This window comes from Oncorhynchus masou, chromosome 3 (assembly GCF_036934945.1).
Source record: "Oncorhynchus masou masou isolate Uvic2021 chromosome 3, UVic_Omas_1.1, whole genome shotgun sequence".
Classification (NCBI taxonomy): domain Eukaryota; kingdom Metazoa; phylum Chordata; class Actinopteri; order Salmoniformes; family Salmonidae; genus Oncorhynchus; species Oncorhynchus masou.
The window spans coordinates 3,109,620-3,126,404 of NC_088214.1; the positions used below are offsets into that span (position 1 = coordinate 3,109,620).

General features: G+C 46.2%; 1 protein-coding gene across 1 annotated transcript in view; it reads left to right on the forward strand.

The window, feature by feature from the left end:
* LOC135518618 (microtubule cross-linking factor 1-like) overlaps nucleotides 1-16,785 on the forward strand; it is a 190,725-nt gene that overhangs the window by 163,059 nt on the left and 10,881 nt on the right. The window contains 4 exon segments of the mRNA XM_064943778.1: nucleotides 2,479-2,835; nucleotides 8,449-8,537; nucleotides 12,011-12,258; nucleotides 12,791-13,305. Coding sequence (XP_064799850.1) covers nucleotides 2,479-2,835; nucleotides 8,449-8,537; nucleotides 12,011-12,258; nucleotides 12,791-13,305 — 1,209 coding nt within the window.

Below are 16,785 nucleotides of genomic sequence, written 5' to 3' on the forward strand. Positions count from 1 at the left end.
GGGTCAACAGCAACATGAGAAACATGCACCACAAGATGGAGAGGGTGAGGAGGGGGAGGGAGAGAAGAGGGAGAGGAGGGGGGAGGGACAGCAACATGAGAAACATGCACCACAAGATGGAGAGGGAGAGGAGGGGGGGCAACAGCAACATGAGAAACATGCACCACAAGATGGAGAGGGTGAGGAGGGGGGGCAACAGCAACATGAGAAACATGCACCACAAGATGGAGGGGGGACAGCAACATGAGAAACATGCACCACAAGATGGAGAGGGTGAGGAGGGGGGGCAACAGCAACATGAGAAACATGCACCACAAGATGGAGAGGGTGAGGGGGGGGTCAACAGCAACATGAGAAACATGCACCACAAGATGGAGAGGGTGAGGGGGGGGGTCAACAGCAACATGAGAAACATGCACCACGAGATGGAGGGGGGACAGCAACATGAGAAACATGCACCACAAGATGGAGAGGGTGAGGAGGGGGAGGGACAGCAACATGAGAAACATGCACCACAAGATGGAGGGGGTGAGGAGGGGGAGGGACAGCAACATGAGAAACATGCACCACAAGATGGAGAGGGTGAGGAGGGGGGAGGGACAGCAACATGAGAAACATGCACCACGAGATGGAGAGGGTGAGGGGGGGGGGTCAACAGCAACATGAGAAACATGCACCACAAGATGGAGGGGGAGGAGGGGGGACAGCAACATGAGAAACATGCACCACGAGATGGAGGGGGGAGGAGGGGGGACAGCAACATGAGAAACATGCACCACAAGATGGAGAGGGTGAGGAGGGGGGGCAACAGCAACATGAGAAACATGCACCACAAGATGGAGGGGGGGCAACAGCAACATGAGAAACATGCACCACAAGATGGAGAGGGTGAGGGGGGGGGTCAACAGCAACATGAGAAACATGCACCACGAGATGGAGGGGGGGACAGCAACATGAGAAACATGCACCACGAGATGGAGAGGGTGAGGAGGGGGAGGGACAGCAACATGAGAAACATGCACCACAAGATGGAGGGGGTGAGGAGGGGGAGGGACAGCAACATGAGAAACATGCACCACAAGATGGAGAGGGTGAGGAGGGGGAGGGACAGCAACATGAGAAACATGCACCACGAGATGGAGGGGGGGCAACAGCAACATGAGAAACATGCACCACGAGATGGAGAGGGTGAGGGGGGGGTGTCACACTACTGAGACCATCTCTCTTCATATTCTGTAGTCACATCACCCTGTCTGAAACTACTCATTCCTCTCCTCTCTCCCTCTCCTCTCATTCCTTACCTCTCTCCTCCTCTCCTCTCTCCTCTTTCCCTCTCTCTACTCTCCTCTCATTCCTTTCCTTTCTCTCTCCCCCTCTCTCTCTCCCTCTCCTCCTTCTCTCTCTCCCTCTCCTCCTTCTCTCTCTACCTCTCCTCTCCCTCTCCTCCTTCTCTCTCTACCTCTCCTCTCTCTCTCCTCCTTCTCTCTCTCCTCTCTCTCTCCTCCTTCTCTCTCTACCTCTCCTCTCTCTCCTGCTTCTCTCTCTCCCTCTCCTCCCTCTATCTACCTCTCCTACCTCCCTCTCCTCCCTCTATCTACCTCTCCTCCCTCTCCTCTCTCTCTCTCTTTCTCCTCTCTTCCTCTCCTCCCTCCCTCTATCTCCTCCCTCCCTCTCTCCTCTATCTCCTCCCTCCCTCCTCCCTCCCTCTCTCCCTCCTCCCTCTCTCTCCCTCCTCTCCTCCTCCCTCCCTCCTCTCTCCATCTCTCCTCTCCTCTCTCCCCTCTCTCCTCCCTCTCTCTCCTCTCCCTCTCTCCTCCTCCCTCTCCCTCTCCCTCTCCTCTCCTCTCCCCTCTCCTCCCTCCCTCCCCCTCTCCTCCCTCTCCTCCCTCCCTCCCCTCCCTCCTCCCTCTCCTCTCCCTCCTCTCCTCTCCCTCCTCCCTTTCTCTCCCTGCCTCTCCTCCCTCCCTCTCTCTCTCCTCCCTCTCTCTCCCTCTCTCTCTCCTCCTCTCTCCCCTCCCTCTCCTCTCCTCCCTCTCTCTCCTCTCTCCCCTCTCCTCCTCTCTCTCCTCCTCTCTCTCTCTCCTCTCTCTCTCTCCCTCTCTCTCTCCCTCTCTCTCCCTCCTCTCCCTCTCCTCTCTCTCCCCCTCTCGCTCCCTCCCTCTCCCCCTCTCTCTCCTCCCTCCCTCTCCTCTCTCTCTCCTCCCTCCCTCTCCTCCCTCTCTCTCCTCCCTCTCTCCTCTCTCCCTCTCTCTCCTCTCTCTCCTCCCTCTCCCTCTCTCTCTCTCTCCCTCCTCCCTCTCTCTCTCCCCTCTCTCCCTCTCCCTCTCTCCTCTCTCCTCTCTCTCCTCCCTCTCTCCTCTCTCCTCCCTCCCTCTCTCCTCCCTCTCTCTCTCTCTCCTCTCTCCCTCTCTCTCCCTCTCTCCTCTCTCTCTCTCTCTCCTCTCTCCTCTCTCCTCCCTCTCTCTCCTCACACCACAGCTGCAGGGAGAGCTGAATGTCCGACAGAGCAGTGAGGGCTCACCCTCAGACGTCAAAGCCGGGGCGATGGCAGGAGGACGCAGGGGTGTCTTTTCCCCTCAGGAGAGCCCATGTAAGGTCCCTCGCTCCCCTCGGTCACCCCGCTCCCCTCGCTCTGCCACCTCCGGCCCTGTTTCCCTCCCCACCCGCTCCCACTCGGACTCAGAGGCCCATGAAGAGCAGGGGGCTGTAGTGAGGGTCAGAGGCCCAACAGAGAACATTTTCCTGGACGCTCTGACGCTAGACTCCCTTGGTAGCCTGGAGGTCCCACTTCCCAGCAGACTGGACTCTGACAAGAGGTTCCCCTGTATGAACCAGGTGAGACATCAGACTCAGACAAGAGGTTCCTCTATATGAACCAGGTGAGACATCAGACTCAGACAAGAGGTTCCCCTATATGAACCAGGTGAGACATCAGACTCAGACAAGAGGTTTCTCTATATGAACCAGGTGAGACATCAGACTCTGACAAGAGGTTTCTCTATATGAACCAGGTGAGACATCATACTCAGACAAGAGGTTCCTCTGTATGAACCAGGTGGGACATCAGACTCTGGGAGTATCCTAAATTGCTCCCTATTCCGTATATAGTGCACGACCTTTGACAACATGGAACTCTATTCCACAGTACTACATAGAGCCTTTGACAACATGGAACTCTATTCCACAGTACTACATAGAGCCATGACTACATGGAACTCTATTCCACAGTACTACATAGAGCCATGACTACATGGAACTCTATTCCACAGTACTACATAGAGCCATGACTACATGGAACCCTATTCCACAGTACTACATAGAGCCATGACTACATGGAACTCTATTCCACAGTACTACATAGAGCCATGACTACATGGAACTCTATTCCACAGTACTACATAGAGCCATGACTACATGGAACTCTATTCCACAGTACTACATAGAGCCATGACTACATGGAACTCTATTCCACAGTACTACATAGAGCCATGACTACATGGAACCCTATTCCACAGTACTACATAGAGCCATGACTACATGGAACTCTATTCCACAGTACCACATAGAGCCATGACTACATGGAACTCTATTCCACAGTACTACATAGAGACATGACCACATGGAACTCTATTCCACAGTACTACATAGAGCCATGACTACATGGAACTCTATTCCACAGTACTACATAGAGCCATGACTACATGGAACTCTATTCCACAGTACTACATAGAGCCATGACCACATGGAACTCTATTCCACAGTTCTACATAGAGCCATGACTACATGGAACTCTATTCCACAGTTCTACATAGAGCCATGACTACATGGAACTCTATTCCACAGTACCACATAGAGCCATGACTACATGGAACTCTATTCCACAGTATTACATAGAGCCATGACTACATGGAACTCTATTCCACAGTACTACATAGAGGCATGACTACATGGAACTCTATTCCACAGTACTACATAGAGCCATGACTACATGGAACTCTATTCCACAGTACTACATAGAGGCATGACTACATGGAACTCTATTCCACAGTACTACATAGAGCCATGACTACATGGAACTCTATTCCACAGTACTACATAGAGCCATGACTACATGGAACTCTATTCCACAGTACTACATAGAGCCATGACTACATGGAACTCTATTCCACAGTACTACATAGAGGCATGACTACATGGAACTCTATTCCACAGTACTACATAGAGCCATGACTACATGGAACTCTATTCCACAGTACTACATAGAGGCATGACTACATGGAACTCTATTCCACAGTACTACATAGAGCCATGACTACATGGAACTCTATTCCACAGTACTACATAGAGCCATGACTACATGGAACTCTATTCCACAGTACTACATAGAGCCATGACTACATGGAACTCTATTCCACATCAGGTAACTGATTCAAGCAGTAGAATCAGATTTTAAAAACCCCCAGATAAAAATACACCTTATGGAACAGCGTGGACTGTGAAGAGACACACACATACAGGCACAGTCATATGTACACACACCACACACATGATAACATACACACTATAGTGGAGTAGGGGTCTGAGGGCACACAGTGTGTTGTGAAATCTGTTATGAATGTATTGTAATGTTTTAAAATTGTATAATTGCCTTAATTTTGCCGGAGCCGGGAAGAGTACCTGCTGTCTTGACAGGAACTAATGGGGATCCATAATAAACCCCAGGAAGAGTAGCTGCTGCCTTGACAGGAACTAATGGGGATCCATAATAAACCCCAGGAAGAGTAGCTGCTGTCTTGACAGGAACTAATGGGGATCCATAATAAACCCCAGGAAGAGTAGCTGCTGTCTTGACAGGAACTAATGGGGATCCGTAATAAACCCCAGGAAGAGTAGCTGCTGTCTTGACAGGAACTAATGGGGATCCATAATAAACCCCAGGAAGAGTAGCTGCTGTCTTGACAGGAACTAATGGGGATCCATAATAAACCCCAGGAAGAGTAGCTGCTGTCTTGACAGGAACTAATGGGGATCCATAATAAACCCCAGGAAGAGTAGCTGCTGCCTTAACAGGAACTAATGGGGATCCATAATAAACCCCAGGAAGAGTACCTGCTGTCTTGACAGGAACTAATGGGGATCCGTAATAAACCCCAGGAAGAGTAGCTGCTGCCATGGCAGGAACTAATGGGGATCCATAATAAACCCCAGGAAGAGTAGCTGCTGCCTTGACAGGAACTAATGGGGATCCATAATAAACCCCAGGAAGAGTACCTGCTGTCTTGACAGGAACTAATGGGGATCCGTAATAAACCCCAGGAAGAGTAGCTGCTGCCTTGACAGGAACTAATGGGGATCCATAATAAACCCCAGGAAGAGTAGCTGCTGCCTTGACAGGAACTAATGGGGATCCATAATAAACCCCAGGAAGAGTACCTGCTGTCTTGACAGGAACTAATGGGGATCCATAATAAACCCCAGGAAGAGTACCTGCTGTCTTGACAGGAACTAATGGGGATCCGTAATAAACCCCAGGAAGAGTAGCTGCTGCCTTGACAGGAACTAATGGGGATCCATAATAAACCCCAGGAAGAGTAGCTGCTGCCTTGACAGGAACTAATGGGGATCCATAATAAACCCCAGGAAGAGTACCTGCTGTCTTGACAGGAACTAATGGGGATCCATAATAAACCCCAGGAAGAGTACCTGCTGTCTTGACAGGAACTAATGGGGATCCGTAATAAACCCCAGGAAGAGTAGCTGCTGCCATGGCAGGAACTAATGGGAATCCATAATAAACCCCAGGAAGAGTAGCTGCTGCCTTGACAGGAACTAATGGGGATCCATAATAAACCCCAGGAAGAGTACCTGCTGTCTTGACAGGAACTAATGGGGATCCGTAATAAACCCCAGGAAGAGTAGCTGCTGCCTTGACAGGAACTAATGGGGATCCATAATAAACCCCAGGAAGAGTAGCTGCTGCCTTGACAGGAACTAATGGGGATCCATAATAAACCCCAGGAAGAGTAGCTGCTGCCTTGACAGGAACTAATGGGGATCCATAATAAACCCCAGGAAGAGTAGCTGCTGCCTTGGCAGGAACTAATGGGGATCCATAATAAACCCCAGGAAGAGTAGCTGCTGCCTTGGCAGGAACTAGTGGGGATCCATAATAAACCAAAGGAAGAGTAGCTGCTGCCTTGGCAGGAACTAATGGGGATCCATAATAAACCAAAGGAAGAGTAGCTGCTGCCTTGGCAGGAACTAATGGGGATCCATAATAAACCCCAGGAAGAGTAGCTGCTGCCTTGGCAGGAACTAATGGGGATCCATAATAAACCAAAGGAAGAGTAGCTGCTGCCTTGGCAGGAACTAATGGGGATCCATAATAAACCCCAGGAAGAGTAGCTGCTGCTTTGGCAGGAACTAATGGGGATCCATAATAAACCCCAGGAAGAGTAGCTGCTGCCTTAACAGGAACTAATGGGGATCCATAATAAACCCCAGGAAGAGTAGCTGCTGCCTTGGCAGGAACTAATGGAGATCCATAACAAACCCCAGGAAGAGTAGCTGCTGCCTTGGCAGGACCTAATGGGGATCCATAATAAACCCCAGGAAGAGTAGCTGCTGCCTTGGCAGGAACTAATGGGGATCCATAATAAACCCCAGGAAGAGTAGCTGCTGCCTTGGCTAATGGGGATCCATAATAAACCCCAGGAAGAGTAGTTGCTGCCTTTGCTAATGGGGATCCATAATAAAAACAAATATAACTATGGGTCCTGGTCAACAGTAGTGCCCTGTGGGTCCTGGTCAACAGTAGAGTCCCTGGTCAACAGTAGAGCACTATGGGTCCTGGTCAACAGTAGAGCATTATGGGTCCTTGTCAACAGTAGAGTCCCTGGTCAACAGTAGTGCACTATGGGTCTTGGTCAACAGTAGTGCCCTGTGGGTCCTGGTCAACAGTAGTCCACTATGCGTCCTGGTCAACAATAGAGTCCCTGGTCAACAGTAGAGCCCTGTGGGTCCTGGTCATCAGTAGAGCACTATGGGTCCTGGTCAACAGTAGAGCCCTGTGGGTCCTGGTCAACAGTAGAGCACTATGGGTCCTGGTCAACAGTAGTCCACTATGGGTCCTGGTCAACAGTAGTGCACTATGGGTCCTGGTCAACAGTAGTCCACTATTGGTCCAGGTCAACAGTAGTGCACTATGGGTCCTGGTCAACAGTAGAGTCCCTGGTCAACAGTAGAGCACTATGGGTCCTGGTCAACAGTAGAGCACTATGGGTCCTGGTCAACAATAGAGTCCCTGGTCAACAGTAGTGCACTATGGGTCTTGGTCAACAGTAGTGCCCTGTGGGTCCTGGTCAACAGTAGTCCACTATGCGTCCTGGTCAACAATAGAGTCCCTGGTCAACAGTAGAGCACTATGGGTCCTGGTAAACAGTAGTCCACTATGGGTCCTGGTCAACAGTAGTCCACTATGGGTCCTGGTCAACAGTAGTGCACTATGGGTCCTGGTCAACAGTAGTGCACAATGGGTCCTGGTCAACAGTAGTCCACTATGGGTCCTGGTCAACATTAGTGCACTATGGGTCCTGGTCAACAGTAGTGCACTATGGGTCCTGGTCAACAGTAGTCCACTATGGGTCCTGGTCAACAGTAGTCCACTATGGGTCCTGGTCAACAGTAGAGCACTATGGGTCCTGGTCAACAGTAGAGCACTATGGGTCCTGGTCAACAGTAGAGCACTATGGGTCCTGGTCAACAGTAGAGCACTATGGGTCCTGGTCAACAGTAGAGCACTATGGGTCCTGGTCAACAGTAGAGCACTATGGGTCCTGGTCAACAGTAGAGCACTATGGGTCCTGGTCAACAGTAGAGCACTATGGGTCCTGGTCAACAGTAGAGCACTATGGGTCCTGGTCAACAGTAGTGCCCTGTGGGTCCTGGTCAACAGTAGAGCACTATGGGTCCTGGTCAACAGTAGAGCACTATGGGTCCTGGTCAACAGTAGAGTCCCTGGTCAACAGTAGAGCACTATGGGTCCTGGTCAACAGTAGAGCACTATGGGTCCTGGTCAACAGTAGAGCCCTATGGGTCCTGGTCAACAGTAGTGCACTATGGGTCCTGGTCAACAGTAGTAGTGCTCTGTGGGTTCTGGTCAACAGTAGTCCACTATGGGTCCTGGTCAACAGTAGAGCCCTATGGGTCCTGGTCAACAGTAGTGCACTATGGGTCCTGGTCAACAGTAGAGCACTATGGGTCCTGGTCAACAGTAGTGCACGATAGGTCCTGGTCAACAGTAGTGCACTATGTTAGGTGCCATTTGGGATGCATTCCAGGAATGTCAAATGTGGGAGTGTTTTCAGCCATGAAAGGGTTCTTCAATTCTTGCCCAGTGCAGGTTTTAATTCCAGCCCGGCACTAAGACATCTGCGTATGTTGTTTCAGGCTCTGAATGAGATCCCAGACATAGAGGACCCAATGTACCAGGAGGAAGAGGAGGAGGAGGAAGAGATGGGCTTTGGCAGTCTGCTCAGGTAAGGTGGTTAACCTGTTCACTTACCTGGAAATAGTGTATAAATGTCTTAGACCTGCGGGTCAATATCTTCTTTGTGTTTACCTCAACATGTCTGATGTTAGTGGAAGTATCATCGATAGCTTACTTGGATACATAAAGGTAGTACAATTACTGCTAATGTTTCCGATTTACCCAGAATACCATTCTACTGGTTACAACAGCTGTGCTTTACCTTAACATACTACCATCCTACTTGGTACTGTTGTGTACTAAATGCCTCTCTGCAAATTTTGGATTTAAATGGGGGAAATAAAGTACCGTTGTTTCTGTTTTATGTTGCTAGAAGTGACAGTCGATTCCCTGGTGATTGGGGGGATATGATCCAAGTCTCTTTGTGGGGGGATATGATCCAAGTCTCTTTGGGAGAGGATATGATCCAAGTCTCTTTAGGGGGGGGATATGATCCAAGTCTCTTTGTGGGGGGATATGATCCAAGTCTCTTTGGGGAGGGATATGATCCAAGTCTCTTTAGGGGGGATATGATCCAAGTCTCTTTGGGGGGGGTGTGTGATCCAAGTCTCTTTGGGAGGGGATATGATCCAAGTCTCTTTAGGGGGGGATATGATCCAAGTCTCTTTGGGAGAGGATATGATCCAAGTCTCTTTAGGGGGGATATGATCCAAGTCTCTTTGGGAGGGGGTATGATCCAAGTCTCTTTAAGGGGGATATGATCCAAGTCTCTTTGGGGGGGTATGATCCAAGTCTCTTTGGGGGGGGGTATGATCCAAGTCTCTTTGGGGGGGATATGATCCAAGTCTCTTTGGGAATTATGATCCAAGTCTCTTTGGGAGGGGATATGATCCAAGTCTCTTTAGGGGGATATGATCCAAGTCTCTTTGGGAGGGGATATGATCCAAGTCTCTTTGGGAGGGGATATGATCCAAGCCTCTTTGGGAGGGGATATGATCCAAGTCTATTTGGGGGGATATGATCCAAGTCTCTTTGGGAGAGGATATGATCCAAGTCTCTTTGGGGGGGATATGATCCAAGTCTCTTTGGGAATTATGATCCAAGTCTCTTTGGGAGGGGATATGATCCAAGTCTCTTTGGGAGGGGATATGATCCAAGTCTCTTTGGGAGGGGATATGATCCAAGTCTCTTTGGGAGGGGATATGATCCAAGTCTCTTTGGGAGCGGATATGATCCAAGTCTCTTTAGGGGGGATATGATCCAAGTCTCTTTGGGGGGGATATGATCCAAGTCTCTTTGGGGGGATATGATCCAAGTCTCTTTGGGAGGGGATATGATCCAAGTCTCTTTGGGGGGATATGATCCAAGTCTCTTGGGGGGGGGATATGATCCAAGTCTCTTTAGGGGGGGATATGATCCAAGTCTCTTTAGGGGGGATATGATCCAAGTCTCTTTGGAAGGGGATATGATCCAAGTCTCTTTGGGAATTATGATCCAAGTCTCTTTGGGGGGATATGATCCAAGTCTCTTTGGGGGGGGGGGATATGAACCAGGTCTCTTTGGGAATTATGATCCAAGTCTCTTTGGGAGAGGATATGATCCAAGTCTCTTTGGGAGGGGATATGATCCAAATCTCTTTAGGAGGGGATATGATCCAAGTCTCTTTAGGGGGGGATATGATCCAAGTCTCTTTGGGAAATATGATCCAAGTCTCTTTGGGAGGGGATATGATCCAAGTCTCTTTGGGAAATATGATCCAAGTCTCTTTGGGAGGGGATATGATCCAAGTCTCTTTAGGGGGGGATATGATCCAAGTCTCTTTAGGGGGGATATGATCCAAGTCTCTTTAGGAGGGGATATGATCCAAGTCTCTTTGGGAAATATGATCCAAGTCTCTTTGGGAGAGGATATGATCCAAGTCTCTTTAGGAGGGGATATGATCCAAGTCTCTTTGGGAAATATAATCCAAGTCTCTTTGGGAGAGGATATGATCCAAGTCTCTTTGGGAGAGGACATGATCCAAGTCTCTTTGGGAGGGGATATGATCCAAGTCTCTTTGGGAGACTTTATTTTTTTGGAGAGCAGATGATATGTTTTTAGGTTATTTTAAGAGTTTCAGGACATTTGGACAACAAAGAGGCTGAAAAACACTGTTTATATGTCAAAGAGATATCTCCTTCTACTCTACCTTTTTGGGGACCTGTCAATGTATCAACCTATATCTTTCTTCTAGTAAGATAATTTTGATGCAGTACTAATGATCACGCTCTCCTCCTCTGCCCTCTCTGATCCGTCTCTGTCCTCTCTCTCCTCCTCTGTCTTCTCTGATCCTTCTCTGTCCTCTCTGATCCTTCTCTGTCCTCTCTCTCCTTCTCTCTCCTCTCTCTCCTTCTCTGTCCTCTCTGATCCTTCTCTGTCCTCTCTCTCCTTCTCTGTCCTCTCTGATGCTTCTCCGTCCTCTCTCTCCACCTCTGTCCTCTCTGATCCTTCTCTGTCCTCTCTCTCCTCCTCTCTCCTCTCGCTCCTTCTCTCTCCTTTCTCCTTCTCTGTCCTCTATCTCCTCTCTCTCCTTCTCTGTCCTCTCTCTCCTCTTCTCTCCTCTCTCTCCTTCTCTCTCCTCTCTCTCCTCCTCTCTCCTCTCTCCTTCTCTCTCCTCTCTCTCCTTCTCTGTCCTCTCTCTCCTCTCTCTCCCTCTCTGTCCTCTCTCTCCTCTCTCTCCTTCTCTGTCCTTACTCTCCTCTCTCTCCTTCTCTGTCCTCTCTCTCCTTCTCTGTCCTCTCTCTCCTCTCTCTCCTTCTCTGTCCTCTCTCTCCTCCTCTCTCCTTCTCTGTCCTCTCTCTCCTCTCTCTCCTCTCTCTCCTTCTCTGTCTTCTCTCTCCTTCTCTGTCCCCTCTCTCCTTCTCTGTCCTCTCTCTCCTTCTCTGTCCTCTCTCTCCTTCTCTGTCCTCTCTCTCCTCTCCCCCCTCTCTCCTTCTCTCTCCTCTCTCTTCTCTGTCTCTCTCCTCTCTCTCCTCTCTGTCCTTACATTTACCTTTCTGTCATTTAGCTCTCCTTATCCTGAGCGACTTACAAATTCCTCACCTTCTGACATCCTGAACAGCCACTTTACAATAGTGCATCTAAATCATCTGAGGGGGGTGAGAAGGATGCTTTATCCTATCTCTGTCCTCTCTCTCCTAGGTCTCTCCTTCTCTGTCCTCTCTCTCCCTCCTCTCTCCTTCTCTGTCCCTCTCTCTCCTCCTCTCTCCTTCTCTGTCCTCTCTCTCCTCTCTCTCCTTCTCTCTCCCTCTCCTCTCTCTCCTCTCTCTTTCTCTGTCCTCTCTCTCCTTCTCTGTCCTCTCTCTCCTTCTCTGTCCTCTCTCTCCTTCTCTGTCCTCTCTCTCCTCCTCTCTCCTTCTCTCTCTTCTCTCACCTCTCTCTCCTCCTCTCTCCTTTCTCTCTTTCACTGTCCTCTCTGATCCAATCCTTGTAACATGTTTTTGGTAATGTAGTAGTTTAATGCTTTATTCTTGTCCTCCTCAGGGCTAAGTCAGTCTGTTCTATGAGTGACTTCCAGCGTCTGATGGACAGCTCTCCCTTCCTGCCTGACAAGAGTCGTCATGGTGACTGTGGCCGTGACGATGTGACCCCACCCCTTTCACCTGATGACCTGAAGTACATAGAGGAGTTCAACAGTAAGGGGTGGGGCTTTCCTGTCCCTGGCCCCTCCCCTACACCAGGCCACCACACCCCCACACCCATGGAAGCCTGGGCAGAACAGCCCACGTCAGGTACTGATGCTCCAACTGTTTAAGCATGGTTTGTTTTTAGAATTGCAACCATGTTAATGTGAAGACATAGATGGCCAATGTGTTTTCTCACTATATATCAAAATTACATTTCAATCATGTTATGGTGAAGCCTGCAAGCACATTTCCACATTGTGTGTGGACAATAAAGCTTTTTAAATCTAAATTCAGAAACATACCCTATGTTTTACTGTCATCTTCCCACCTTGTGGATATTATTTATTTCCCTTCTAATTATAATCATTTGAATCATTCTAAATTCCAATCATTCTAATCATTTGAGTCATTTGACTCATTCTAAATTCCAATAATTCTAATAATTTGAGTCATTTGAATCATTCTAAATTCCAATCATTCTAAATTCCAATCATTCTAAATTCCGATCATTCTAATCATTTGAATCATTCTAAATTCCAATCATTCTAAATTCCGATCATTCTAAATTCCGAACATTCTAATCATTTGAATGATTCTAAATTCCAATCATTCTGAATTCTCTCTCTGTGAGTTCCAGAACCATTCCAGCCAGCCTTGTGGTTCCTGACAACCAGTGCTACGCTTACTACTAACACCCTGTCCAGCCCTGAACCCCATCCCCTCTGCCAGCACTCCCCTCTCAGGGGTAACGGAGGTAACAGAGGAGGGGGGGCAGGTGTCCATGTCTCCCACAGCCCCACCCGACCCCCGGGAACCCCTGAACAGGACTACATGTACCCCAAAGGGACCAAGGGGCGAGGGGGTGGCGGTGAGGTGGGGGATCCCCCTGGGGTAGGGGGACCAGACGAGGTATTTGGTAATGGTAGGTGGCCCTCAACCTGTCATAAGGAGTTATTAGAGGGTGGGGGTGGACTGGGAGGCGGACTTAGGGTTCCGTCTAGCGTGGGCCCCATCCCCACGGTGGGGTACGCCTCGTCTCTGGAGCTGCAGCTGTCACGGAACCTCAGTGATGACATGAAGGAGGTGGCCTTCTCCGTGAGGAACTACCGCTCAGGCCCTGGTACCTCGGACCTCCTGGAGCAACACAGACAGGTCTGTTCACATTGTTGTTGTTGTTGTTGTTTATCTAGCTGTACATTTCACTTAGTTCACCTTTCTATTGTACTCAGTGTCGTCAGAAAGTGAACCTTCACTTATTCCACATTTTGTTGTGTTACAGCATTCAAAATGTATTAAATAAATAAAAATTCTTACCCATCTACACACCATGACTAAGAGAAAACATGTTTTTACAAATTCTTGCAGATTTATTGAAAATAAAAGACAGAAATATCTAATTTACATAAGTATTCACACCCTTGTTTGCTATGACACTTCAAATTGAGCATCTGTCACGAATCTCACCGAAGATGGAGCCTCTTCCTGTTGGGGCGGGGCTCGGCGGTCGGCGCGCCGGCCTATTAGCTGCCATCGATTCCCTTTCCGTTTGTTCCTGTTTATTGGGTTTAATTGGGAACACCTGTTTTGAGTTAGTGTTTGTTTGTAGGCTATTTAAGGGCACTGGGCCCGCTGGGTATTTGTGCGGGCGTGTTTTCTGTTATCTGGTGTATGAGTGTAATCAGTATTTTTTCCGGACAGTTTAGTCCATTATATTTTGGGACGGGTTGTTTCATGCGCCCTGGTGTTTTGCATGTCGTGGCTCCACAGTCTATGGAATAAAATATCCACGTACTGAATTACCTGCTCTCTGCGCTTGACTCCTCCACTCACCATCATTAGAAGTTGTAACAGCATCCAAAGTCCTTTGATCCTCCTTGAGATGTCACTACAACTCGATTGGCCAATTCAATTGTTTGGACATGATTTAGAAATAAAGATTTTCTTGTGTACATTCTAAACTAAAGGTCAAGGTTATCTTGTGTACATTCTAAACTAAAGGTCAAGGTTATCTTGTGTACATTCTAAACTAATGGTCAAGGTTATCTTGTGTACATTCTAAACTAAAGGTCAAGGTTATCTTGTGTACATTCTAAACTAAAGGTCAAGATTATCTTGTGTACATTCTAAACTAAAGGTCAAGGTTATCTTGTGTACATTCTAAACTAATGGTCAAGGTTATCTTGTGTACATTCTAAACTAAAGGTCAAGGTTATCTTGTGTACATTCTAAAGGTCAAGGTTATCTTGTGTACATTCTAAACTAAAGGTCAAGGTTATCTTGTGTACATTCTAAACTAAAGGTCAAGATTATCTTGTGTACATTCTAAACTAATGGTCAAGGTTATCTTGTGTACATTCTAAACTAATGGTCAAGGTTATCTTGTGTACATTCTAAACTAAAGGTCAAGGTTATCTTGTGTACATTCTAAACTAAAGGTCAAGATTATCTTGTGTACATTCTAAACTAAAGGTCAAGGTTATCTTGTGTACATTCTAAACTAATGGTCAAGGTTATCTTGTGTACATTCTAAACTAAAGGTCAAGGTTATCTTGTGTACATTCTAAAGGTCAAGGTTATCTTGTGTACATTCTAAACTAAAGGTCAAGGTTATCTTGTGTACATTCTAAACTAAAGGTCAAGATTATCTTGTGTACATTCTAAACTAATGGTCAAGGTTATCTTGTGTACATTCTAAACTAAAGGTCAAGGTTATCTTGTGTACATTCTAACCTAAAGGTCAAGGTTATCTTGTGTACATTCTAAACTAAAGGTCAAGGTTATCTTGTGTACATTCTAAACTAAAGGTCAAGGTTATCTTGTGTACATTCTAAACTAAAGGTCAAGATTATCTTGTGTACATTCTAAACTAAAGGTCAAGGTTATCTTGTGTACATTCTAAACTAATGGTCAAGGTTATCTTGTGTACATTCTAAACTAAAGGTCAAGGTTATCTTGTGTACATTCTAAACTAAAGGTCAAGGTTATCTTGTGTACATTCTAAACTAAAGGTCAAGGTTATCTTGTGTACATTCTAAACTAATGGTCAAGGTTATCTTGTGTACATTCTAAACTAATGGTCAAGGTTATCTTGTGTACATTCTAAACTAATGGTCAAGGTTATCTTGTGTACATTCTAAACTAAAGGTCAAGGTTATCTTGTGTACATTCTAAACTAAAGGTCAAGATTATCTTGTGTACATTCTAAACTAAAGGTCAAGGTTATCTTGTGTACATTCTAAACTAATGGTCAAGGTTATCTTGTGTACATTCTAAACTAAAGGTCAATGTTATCTTGTGTACATTCTAAAAAGGTCAAGGTTATCTTGTGTACATTCTAAACTAAAGGTCAAGGTTATTTTGTGTACATTCTAAACTAAAGGTCAAGATTATCTTGTGTACATTCTAAACTAATGGTCAAGGTTATCTTGTGTACATTCTAAACTAAAGGTCAAGGTTATCTTGTGTACATTCTAAACTAAAGGTCAAGGTTATCTTGTGTACATTCTAAACTAAAGGTCAAGGTTATCTTGTGTACATTCTAAACTAAAGGTCAAGGTTATCTTGTGTACATTCTAAACTAAAGGTCAAGGTTATCTTGTGTACATTCTAAACTAAAGGTCAAGGTTATCTTGTGTACATTCTAAACTAAAGGTCAAGGTTATCTTGTGTACATTCTAAACTAAAGGTCAAGGTTATCTTGTGTACATTCTAAACTAAAGGTCAAGGTTATCTTGTGTACATTCTAAACTAAAGGTCAAGGTTATCTTGTGTACATTCTAAACTAAAGGTCAAGGTTATCTTGTGTACATTCTAAACTAAAGGTCAAGGTTATCTTGTGTACATTCTAAACTAGAGGTCAAGGTTATCTTGTGTACATTCTAAACTAAAGGTCAAGGTTATCTTTGTACATTCTAAACTAAAGGTCAAGGTTATCTTGTGTACATTCTAAACTAAAGGTCAAGGTTATTTCATTGTGTACATTCTAAACTAAAGGTCAAGGTTATCTTGTGTACATTCTAAACTAAAGGTCAAGGTTATCTTGTGTACATTCTAAACTAAAGGTCAAGGTTATCTTGTGTACATTCTAAACTAATGGTCAAGGTTATCTTGTGTACATTCTAAACTAAAGGTCAAGGTTATCTTGTGTACATTCTAAACTAAAGGTCAAGGTTATCTTGTGTACATTCTAAACTAAAGGTCAAGATTATCTTGTGTACATTCTAAACTAAAGGTCAAGGTTATCTTGTGTACATTCTAAACTAAAGGTCAAGGTTATCTTGTGTACATTCTAAACTAAAGGTCAAGGTTATCTTGTGTACATTCTAAACTAAAGGTCAAGATTATCTTGTGTACATTCTAAACTAAAGGTCAAGGTTATCTTGTGTACATTCTAAACTAAAGGTCAAGGTTATCTTGTGTACATTCTAAACTAAAGGTCAAGATTATCTTGTGTACATTCTAAACTAAAGGTCAAGGTTATCTTGTGTACATTCTAAACTAAAGGTCAAGATTATCTTGTGTACATTCTAAACTAAAGGTCAAGGTTATCTTGTGTACATTCTAAACTAAAGGTCAAGGTTATCTTGTGTACATTCTAAACTAAAGGTCAAGGTTATCTTGTGTACATTCTAA